Source organism: Diabrotica undecimpunctata, chromosome 1 (genome assembly GCF_040954645.1).
Source record: "Diabrotica undecimpunctata isolate CICGRU chromosome 1, icDiaUnde3, whole genome shotgun sequence".
Lineage (NCBI taxonomy): Eukaryota > Metazoa > Arthropoda > Insecta > Coleoptera > Chrysomelidae > Diabrotica > Diabrotica undecimpunctata.
The window spans coordinates 189,092,214-189,104,099 of NC_092803.1; the positions used below are offsets into that span (position 1 = coordinate 189,092,214).

The 11,886-nt window shown below is 31.7% G+C and overlaps 1 protein-coding gene across 1 annotated transcript; it reads left to right on the forward strand.

Annotated features, from left to right (window-relative positions):
- Nucleotides 1–5,354: 5,354 nt before the first annotated feature.
- LOC140432743 (F-box only protein 6-like) lies at nt 5,355–11,886 on the forward strand. The gene is made up of 4 exons (XM_072520826.1): nt 5,355–5,793; nt 7,349–7,583; nt 7,658–7,918; nt 8,786–11,886. Exons 1-4 carry the CDS (start codon nt 5,483–5,485, stop codon nt 8,963–8,965), a joined length of 987 nt encoding a protein of 328 aa, XP_072376927.1. The 5' UTR covers nt 5,355–5,482; the 3' UTR covers nt 8,966–11,886.

The following is an 11,886-nucleotide window of genomic DNA, read 5'->3' on the forward strand; positions in this document are numbered from 1 at the left end:
GTAATGTAAAACAAGAGCATGAGAAACCATGTAAAGTCACATTAGATATAGAAGGTAAGCTTTTAAATTTTCAAGTAGATTCTGTTGCATGTTCAAATGCAGTTTTAACATTGTTCTGACCATTTTTGACCCAAAACTATTTAGATTTGGATTCTCCATGTTATTTTACACAAGAATCCGTCAATATCTGAATTTTCAAAAAAATTGAGTTGGCCATCTTTGAAACCAAGCTACAGATTTATAGTGTTCATTGTACCATGGGTTATAACAAAACAAATGGCGCTAACTTCACCTACATCGAAAGATGTCCATTCCAAAGGTGGCTATGTGTTGCTAGCTACATATGAGATCTTTACTTGCAAAACAACCAATATCCACTTTTTGGACAATCTGACCTGAATACGCCATGGATTACACATTTTACACGGAATTACCAATTCCATGTAAAAAGAGGCATCCAGCTATGCATAAATAACTACCAAACTCTCATTGAAATTAAATGGAGAAAATTGGTTGTTGTTTCAAAACGACCATTCTCCAAGGTCGTGTAGGTTTCAAAACAACCAATACACCTCTGCACCAATCAGAGCGCTAGATTGTATCACGTGGTCGGTGATTTTTAAGATGGCGATCACACTAGTGTCAAAGCTGAGAACAGGAACATTATTCTCTAAAGTTTTTGCAATTTAGTAATAAATGGAGGCAACACCAGAAGTAATAACGCCTACAAAGTGTAGAAAAAGAGTCGCACAGCCAGAAAAATGGGCGAGAAATGTAAAAAAACGTCTGAGGTTAGTATATTTTTAGATCTATATAGAAGAAAAAATGTCATATGTCGTGAGTGCAACATGCTTGAAAGTTTTGTCAAAATGTAGGGAACACGTATAATTTTCATTGTTCTGTATTGTGTGTATTCATAAATGAAGGACATATAATTACTAGATATCTAAAATAGAATGTGAATTTAATTTATTTGTAGGTATGGGGAAACGAAAGCGCCTAAAATGCCAACATGCAAGACCGACGGGAGCGAGCATGAAGCTTTTCATAAAAATGAAGAGAAAGTTAAACAAAACACCTTTATACTACAATTCCTGGAGTTAAATCCTGTTCGCAGACGTCACCCAAAAACTGGAGTCAATCGTAATAAGACTACATGCAAGTGTTTCATAAAAGGTCCAGATGGCAAGTTACCCATTTGCCAAAAGACTTTCACTAATGCCTTGAGGACCACAGGGGGCCGACTCTGAACTATAATGAACAATTTTAGAGGGGAAAGTAATCTTCCATGTGAGAAAAGGGGAGGAGACAAACGAACGCATTTATATAGAGAGAAACTGAGGAGCGTGGTCAAATTTATTAAAATTATAAAATGCGTGGTCTCATTACTGTAGGGGTCGAAGTGAGGGCAAGTATGCATCAGGTGATCTGAGTATTAATAAACTTTGGAAAATTTACAATGCTCAAGCCAAACCAGAGACACAGGTAAAAAAGGAACTGAAACTTTCATTCACTGAAAAAATCTCAAAGGAAACGACACCATCGGTGAAGCAATCTCTCATGGCCACTAAAAGAATTCACAAGCTTAGATCGAAAGACTTTTTTGCATTATTAAAGGAATCTAAGCCTGAATTATTGACTTTATCCTTCGACTTGCAAAAAAGCCTTCCGCTGCCTAAAGTCCCGGATCAAGCAGCGTACTACAGCAGACAGCTATATGTACATAACTTGACAATCGTAGTGGGATATTCTAAAGCCCCATTCTTCTTCTTCTTAACATGCCATACACCAAAGTGCGTAGGCGACTATCTCATTACTAGAATTCTGTTCTTGGCGGCGTGACACAGCTCGCCTGTATTGTGTATTCCTGTCCATTCTTTAATATTCCTTAACCAGGATAATTGTTTGCGGCCGGCTCCTCTCCTACCTTCGATCTTCCCATAAAGCCCCATTAACGAAGGAAAATTGTATGGTCAGAGGATGAGTATGGCAAGGGCACTTATCAAGTGGCTTCGGCAATGTATCACAGGCTGTCTAATACTGATTTAAAAGGTATCAGTGTCGTAAGATTAATGTGTGACGGATATGGAGGCCAGAATAAAAACCAAATAATTTTATGCATGGCAAGCCGCAAAGTACAACTTTACAGCGCCCCAATATGGATTTCAAGTTCTACGATTGGAAAACCGGAGCATTATCTACATTTAAAGCGCGAGTTAGTACTTTCAGATATCGAAAATAAAAAGGATTTGTTTGGCAACATCAAGAAAACAAAATAACGTCGTATTGGTTAAAGGGGACGAAAGCTACAACTCAAGCATCGGTTTGTTTAGAAGTATTTAAAAAAAAAAGGAAGATCGACCATTAACATCGATCCAAATGGAATAGGAGTCGGGAACTTTTGCAAAGAGAAATTGAAGGACGTAAGGAAGCTACTGGAAACTCACTACGGCAAAGACTGATAAAATGATCCAAAACTGGCTTATTTCAACAACGACCTACATTACGAAAATGTTCCAAGCGTTCCTGAAGAAGACGACATTTATTGCGAACCACTCGATAATGATAACGACGAAGTCTTAAGAGTATAGAATTTTGTTATTAATAATTATTTTAATTTATTAAGTACTGTTATTAGACATTTGTGTTTTTACTACAAAATAATCAATCTCCTGGTCTGTTAGTTTCAAAAAAACCATTATCCACTTGATAGTTGCAAAGTAGCCAATCTCCAAATATTTTTCTTTAATTATAAAAGTATTTTAATAACAACCAAGAAACTAGCAACGAAAAACTAATTTTGAGCGATCAAAGTTTATGGATAACGAGTTCCAAAATATGAAGTTTATACAACACGATTGGAAACCCCTTGCAAGACTTATAATGGTTAATCGAAACAAAGCTGAAGATGGAACTGTGGTTAATTGGCGTGACATTAAGTGATGCACGTTAAAACCTATTTAGATGAAGAAGTATTTCACAAAATATTGATTGTTCCCGTAGGGGTCGAAGAGTTACGTCCACCATGGAAAATTGTTCAAAGCCTTTGTTTGAAGAAAAAAGAAAAATATCGGCTGCAAAACTTCAAAACTGAAAAGAAATCAGTAGTGCCGCAAATTTTCCCGACGATTGCAGAGCCTTTTATAGAGACTTAATTGGAGATCTAAATATTGAGGACGAGACGGTATTACCACAGAATAATAAACAATCAGAATGCCCACTCTGCTTGAAATAATAAGTACGCGCATTTCGTTCACGCAGACAGAATCAGCCATGTTTTAAACGGAACCAGTGCTGTTCAGTGACATTTTATCTGGTGTGCACAGAAAAATTAACCCGGTTTAATTTATTTACGGCAACTATAGACATAATATGCACTATTTTATTCGTACTTTTAGTTGAAGAATAGATTAAATTATTTCAAATGTACTAAATTATTAATCTTTAGAAATTTAAATTACAGTTCTGTCGTAGCTTGTCACAAATTTCTCAATTCGAGTCTATTTTTTCGTTTTAAATATGGCGATCGCGTGCTGACAAACTTCAAAGGCGGCATCTGAGAGTGGGCATTCTGATTGTTATTTACTCTGTAGTATTACCCGATACAAATGACCAGGAAGAGCAAGATTTTTGTTGAAATATTTATTTTACAAGAAGTTTACACTGTTGTTTATTTATTACTTATTTTTATAAATTTTACTGTAGTTGTAATATTGTATAAAAACCAGTATTCATTTTTCAATTTAAAATAAAGTTAAGTTCCAAATATAGCTACGTGCATTTTATTACGAAAAACCCTCCCCAGGCGAATAATTTAAAGAACTATTTATTATTCGTATATCTAAAGTGTTTGTCAGTATTTCTACCTAATATTTTATAGAGAAACAATAATTCGATTTTAAAGACCTGATTTGATCGACAGGGTTAAACTTAAAATTTCGTTTAAATCTAACGATTTTGTAGTTAGTCCCTTTTGGAACCAGGCCATCGATGCCAAACCTGTTAGGTTTGTTCCAACACGCAATTTTTGTACGGTCCGAAAACCGTCACGAAACTACTTGTACCGTTTTTAATGCGCATGTTCATCATTTGTATCGTCTGATGACGGTAATTTGTAAACTGATGTTGGAACGATTTTCTGACAACTGAAATAATTTGGTGACAATTTATTTTTTTATTTTATTTATTTAATTATTAATCAGTAGTTTGCACAAATTTAAAATAAAGACCAATCTACCTAAATAATTCTGGTTTTTCACCCTAGGTTCGGCTAATAGCTCCAAATCATCCTCATTACTATAATAATCAGAAAAATTACTAATTCCTTCATCGTCAGTCTTATTTATAAAGTTATAAATAACGAGAAACAAATTATATATAAATAAATAATAAGTCTATCATAAGCATGTGATAAAATCATTAACCTAACTTCTTTTTTCTGAACAAATTTAGAGAAGTAGAATAAAATCCTAGTGCGCAAGTCATCCCAACCAGTACATGCATTTGCCAGATTACTGAAATTATCGTCACGAAACCGTCACTGGGCGATCATAATTTTTGTTGGAACGGTCGGAAGGACGATGAGATGAACGATCATATTTTTGTCTCCGGCTTCTTCAAGTAATAAGTAATGTAGCCTTCCTTAAATTATTTTAAAGTGTTTGTTTGTCCATTTGTATTGTAGTGTAATGTACATTTATATGTTTATGACATCTTGTTCTTGCCGGATAGGCTACAATTGACGAAATGCCCCTGAAGATGATCTAGGGATCGAAAGTACTTGGGCAAGATTTAATTAAACTGTGCTCGATATATGCCTTTTATCTGATCAAAGTTCATTTATTCGAGCATTCAACCTTATATTTATTTATTGACTATGATCATATTTTTGTTGGAACGTATTTTGTTTAGTGCGCAGGAGCGTAACCGTTACGTGACGGTTTTTCGTTGTGTTGGAACAAACCACAAACCATACATACTGTTAGGTTTGTGGAACAAACCTAACATATTATTATTATACATTATAAGGACATTGCAAACACTGGCAACACTGCCAACGCAATATTTCGTTCTGTGGGTTAAATGCCCTGTCAAAAGGTCAAAGAAACTACTCTTCTTTCTGTCAACAAGAAATTTAGAAATAGAGTAAACGTTTCAAATTTAAATCTACAAATTTGTACTAATTATTATTAGAAAAAGTAGTGGCTTATTGATTAAAGTTAGAAGATCAGGCTTAATTTTAATACCAAATTACTATTTTTTTTTATTCTAATAAATTCTTGGTGACATCTTGTACGAAAATTATGGAATATATTCAAAAATTTCTTCATATTAGAAAAAGAAGAACACATCTTTTTAACAGTTTTTTATGGGGCATGGGGAATGTTGGTTATACTGTGGTTTTTCAGCTGTAAAATATTTTCTGAGTCATTTTTATTTTGAAAGAAAGATATTAAACTATGATAAAGTAATAAAATAGATTATGGGTAGTTTTAAATCTAAATATTTTGATACAATGGAAGTACCCAACGCTAAAGAAGCGAAACTACCCAAATTATATGTACCTGTTGAGGAATTTCAGTTTCATGGTCCTCTTGAAGATGATAGCAGCAATGGGTTATTTTTGAACAATGTCTATTTTCCAGAGGAAATTATAATAAAAATTCTTACGTTCCTTCCACCTGAGCAATTATTACCTTTAAGTTTGGTGTGTAAAAAGTGGTGTAACATTATTAAATCGGATAGCCTTTGGATGGATGTATATAATAATCAATTTCCTAATAAAGCTAAAAGGTAAATCGGTATTAAAAATGTATAGTTTTATTTCATTAACTGTTCTACTTTTTACGTGTTTATTGTAAACTACTGACTTGGATTCTTTGGTATTTTCAACTATTCTAGCCATAGTGAATAAATATAAAAAAATTTTTTGCAATTTTTGGAAATCTGTGAGTCCCTAACTTCTGAAATGCCATGTAATTTATATGGCAACAGATTTAAATTTAGTTTTTATTATTTGTTTTTTTTTTATTTAACAATGTTGCTTAGTTGTAGAGTTATTGTGTTGTTCTTCTGAAATTCATAAATTTTTTCGTTTACTGTTTCCTTATTAGTCTGTTCAGTATATATAAAAAATTGTCTTAGTTGGTTGTACTGAGCCAGAACTAAGATAATGTCTCTAGAAGATTGTTTATAGCTAGATTTTTAATATGACCTAGCTGAAAAGTTATCGAAAAATCAACCTTATAGGCCTCTGTTTTTAACTTCTTATTCTGAATATCTCAAACTATAACAAAAATGGATAGGAGTAAAATTGTTGTCAATTCAATTTTGTATACTGTGTCCACAAAACCCAATTCCAACTTATAGTAAATTTATTGATTCATTTTTTTCTATGCTGGTCATAATTTGACTCCTACAGGAAGTTACTATACAACTAAGCACACATGTTCACAGCCAATATTAATTATAAGTTAAAATAAAGAATTATTTAACTAAAAAAGTTCATTGCAAAATAATCAGTTTTTTTTTTCTATATATAGCTAAGTAATTTGTTATAATTTAATACTAATAATTTTGTAAACTTTGATAATAGTTTACTGCATTTGGTTTAAAACAATTTAAGATAAAACACTACAATTTGTTGTCACAAAACAATAATAATACCAAAGAATATAGACGCTTATAAGCATCTATATTCTTTGATATTACAAAGAAAAAACAATATTGAATCATGTGAATCAGCTTACTCATACCATTTTGACAGTTGACAATGATGGATTCAAGGGTGTACAGGCTTGTTTTACTCTTCACCTTATAATAACATAGGTTCCTTTCTTATTAAAAATGTCTAGGAGCTCTCTAGTGGTCATAACACAAACTAGACTGAATCACTTTGTCAAATGATAGCACCCTAATAAAGTGGGGTAAATTAAAATTTTAATTTTTTTACTTACACCATTCTATTCTGAGCAGCTCAATTTTACTTACATCCATTTTCATCTAGGATATAATGGTTTTAAAGATATTTAGCATAAATGACTTAAAAAGATGTCTGTATGTTGATTTTTCATTCCAGAATTTTTCAGTTAGAGCATATGGACATTCTAGTTATAAAAAATTTTCTAGAGACATTTCTATAAGTTCCAGTTCACTGCACTTAACCCTAAACATATCCCACCTGAACTATATAGATTTGATGATTTATTGTTTTATTATATCATCAATATGTTGCTTTTTGCTCTTTCAAACTAAATTATTTGAGATTCATGTTAAAACATATACAATATGGTCATATGGTGCTTTTTCAAAAACAAAAGTTTACAAGCACTTATGAAAATTCTTGTAGGTTGCCTTGGTATGTGTACTACTTATATTATTCAACAGATAATTTTAAAAACCTAATAAAAAATGGTAATGGACAGGAAGAATTTAAGCATTGGACAATATTAACAAATTTTGGTGATCAATTTAGTATAGAAAAGGTCCCTAAAGGAAGTGATCCCCTTCCAGAGGGCGTTCCGGAATTTTATGGGTATAAGAGCTGTTTTGCAACCTCATTTTACGAATGCAATAAAATACAGGTAAGTTGGTAAATTTGAAACTGAATTTCGGAAAAGATAATTGAAGTTGAGTGTAACATTTTTGGTAATTTTAGGTAATAAGTTTGGAAGACAAACGACTTCTTAGGTATGTAATAAATAAGTTTAAGCCCCATATTTATGTAAGTGAATGGTACTCTGGGAGATTTGATTGTGGCTGTGAGTATAAACTAACAATTAAAGGTCTTGCTTCTGAAAGTATGCAGAAACCTGTGGAGGATTTGACAGAAGAAGATGAAAATAATGATGAAACTGTTTTATTTTCTGTTTTGAAACCAGTTGTTATAAGGCAATGGGAAGGTAAAGAATGGAATAAGGTAAGTTAACATTCATTTATTTCTAATAACTCTATTCCTTTTAATCTCTATGTTGTATAGATTTTTAGTAAGCTTTCTCACATAGTTTTAGTTTGATGTTTTTTGTCACATTCTTCATGAAACCATGCTCTCGATTTTTTGTTTTCTTGGTGTTCCATTATATTCCTGTATCGACGAAATATATATAAGCGAATTTTAGAGGCACTATACGTGAAATCAAATCTTAACTGTCTTTTCTATAAAAAAATGTTTCCCAGATACAACCATTCCTGTTTCTTAATGTTATGTTTAATTCTTCTTTTTCTTTTTTTATAGACATAACTCTGTCTGTTTTTCAATGTGCCTCCAGTAAGTTGTCGTTCCTGGCGTGATTGCGGGGTGTATTGAGTAGCTCTGCGGTTACCACAGCCGGTCCCAAGCCCAAATAAAATGTGGAGGGTGATTGATAAGGTTATCAACCTACCAATTGTAAAAACAAATACTGCTCAAAGAAACAATGTTTAATTCAACAATGTTTATTCAGATTAAACTAAGTACTAAAGGATTTATCACACAGAAAACAGGTCACAGGCATATTAAGGTCAGAAAGAAGACAGGAATTTCTAACCAATAAAATCTTGGAATTAATGGCAGTTATTAACGACTTGTTAACTGGCGTCCTGCTGACAGCTAAGCCAACTGGTTACTGTCATTGTCTCATTGCCATTCCGCACTTTAAACACCTTAATTGGAAAGTTTTCAAATTGTCACCCTGTATACTTTTTATTATATAGCCACTAATTTTTGTTAACCTTTAGGTAAAAATTGTTAATATATTAGATTTTATATTTCAAGTAAATTTACTTACTTCGTCTATATGCATTACAGATGGAGATAATGGTAGAAGAATATGATAAATCCCTTAGAACGCTGGTATTTCAGCATGAAGGTGTCGACACCCAATTTTGGAAAGGACATTATGGAAGTAAAATGGCAGGAGGAGTCGTCAAATTTCTTTTTGAAAGTATGCAACCAATAGAGGAACATATTGAGGAGCCTTGTGATTGATACAACTACATGTCAATTTTCTGCACAGAAGCAGTCAAAAGAATTTTTATTTGTTTTCTATTTTGGCACTTTTATAAAACTTATTTAAACTTTCATTCTATTATATTTGTTGTGTATATATGAATAACTGAAAACTGTTATATATATTTTCGCGATATTGTTTACACTAATACATGTCATCTATGGGGTGTGTTCAAAAAATACCCGGAATTTTTAAATTTCGCGTGTTTAGAGAGTCTAATCGTCAATTTTTTTTTTATTATTTTGGTATACATGCTCGTAACATATAAAAAAATGCAGCTATAATGAAAACGTAAAAAACGTTACAGATATGGTTATGAACGACCGCCGAATCACGATCAGGGAAGTCGCTGATGAAGTTGACATATCAATTGGCTCATGCCATTACATTTTTTCAAACGTTTTGAGTATGAAACGCGTGTCAGCAAAATTTGTTCCAAAATTGTTGAATTTTGAACAAAACCAGCGGCGAATGGAAGTTGCTCAGGATTCACTAAATGGGGTAAAAGACTAAAATTTACTCAAAAGGGTTATAATAGGTGACGAAACATGGATTTAGCATCACGATAATGCACCAGCTCACAATGCATTGCTTGTTCGTGACTTTTGGGGTAAAAACAATACTGTAACGATGCCCCAGCCTCCATATTCGCCATACATGGCTCCGTGTGACTTTTTCCTATTTCCAAAAATAAAGAAAACCTTAAAGTGCTGTCGTTTCACAACCATAGATGACATTAAAAGAGCATTGCTGATAGAACTAAAGGCTATCACAAAGATCGATTTTGAGAAGTATTTCAAGGATTGGCAGAGACGTTGGCACAGGTGCATAATATCTGATGGGGAATACTTTGAAGGAGACAACATTAAGGTATACGAATAAATAAGTATTTTTTTCAAAAAACGAAAATTTCCGTTAATTTTTGAACACACCCAAGTATTTTTAAAACATGTCATTCAATCTTTTCGCATTTGCTTTTTTAGGTATCGTCACAAAAGTCGACAGCAACCATTCCGTTGCTTTACGAGTCAGTCTCACAAATTTTATTAAAAAGATGATTGAGAGATCTTTTACCTGAAATGTCGAATTTGTCTCTTTTGAGAATTTGAGTCTTTGTTAATCTTATTGTTTGTTATATTTCGTCTGTAGTTATGTTAAATCCTGTCTCTACTTCTTTAATTTCTAAATCGGCCTTTCATTATTAAGCAGTTCCTCAATGTACTGTTTCGACCTGTCCATTTTATCCAAAGTAGTGACAATCCAAAGCAGTTTTTCCATCTCCATCAACGTTGTTATTTGTATTTTTTTAATTGAATACTTCTTGTGGCTCGGTATGATGTTTTGCACGAGCCCGAAATCCTATTTAGCGTGACTCGAAAAATCGAGGCGGGTGTAGTAACCTTGCGGTATATCGTAATATACTACCCTAATTTATTTTTTATAACAGTTTGGGAACGCTTGCCTAATTTTGATTTTAAAATATTTGTATGAAATAAAATAAATTAAATAACATTGTAAAAAATTAAAATTAATTATATAAAATTAAATAAAAATAAATAAGGTTAAATAAAATGAAATAAAATTATATAAAATGTAAAAAAAATTATAAAACAAAAAGTTATACAAAAATAAAAAATTATAAATGATTGTTAAGCAATTATATAGATAATAATGAAAATGTATATGCTGAATAAATTCTATATTATATAAAACAAATTTAGTAAAAAATTACCAAAATCATTAGAGAAATTTTTAAAGAAAAAAATTAAGATTTTTATAATTTTAAAGAACTTAAAAGTGTAGTGTTATTATAAAAAATAATAGCAACTGAGTAATAAACGGACAAAATTTCGTTAACCTACATATAGTAATAACTAAGAAGTATTCACTTCTGTTGGCACTCCCCAAGTGCCAGGCTCTTTTTTTTGTAGACTTCTTACTTGTAATTTTTTTTACATTTTAAATGCATAATTTTTGTCTGTAATTCTTCAATTTTAAAACATTTTTCTTTCAGAGTATGCTTCTTTTGCAACTTGTATTTTAGTCATTATCTTCTTATTAATTCTTTTACATATTTAGACGTTTTGACTCTTAAATTTGCGTCATTCATACATTAGTTTTAAAAACTCATCGTTCATCCACTGTTGCTTTTTTTCTATTGCTATCTTCTAAGTTTGGAGCTGGGCTGCTTATAATGTAAGCCAACTACACCGTATGAGCAGTCCATCAAATTACGTAAACGTTTAGAAAAAAGTAGTTTTCAGTATTTATAAACTAAATTTATATCTGCCAAGTATTTGTTACACAGGGGAACAACAATTTTATAGATATGCGATTTATTTTTGACTGATTTTTAACCTTTGGATTAAGAAATAACTGCAGCTTTTGTCTGTCACATCAACTGCTTATACCATAGGATATCTTCTATGTGTCTCAATACTAATAGAGAAAAACCACACGTGATAGAAGAAAGCTAATTAGTTTTGAAATCAGCTTATTCATTCAATTCCGAAATAGCTCAAAAATCGAACTTAAAAGAAAATGTATCAATAATAATTGTTCCCCTGTGCTATGTATTATTTGTAGTACTTAAAATGTTTCATTTCATTCTACTATACTAGTCATTACAATGTATTACTAAAATTCTTATATATCTTAATTTTGTAGCAAGTTAAATCGATCAGAAAAATCACAGACGAATTTTGTATTATTAATATTTGTTATTGTTAGAAAGAAAATAATAATACATAATGTATGTGATATATCCTGTGATGAAAGTCTTTTATATCACATGTTTATTTAATATGGTATTATAATCGTATTATAAATATATAAGCTAATAGCATCAATTATGTAGTATAATTTAACATTGTTTAATAAATATTCAGCTTATTTGCAT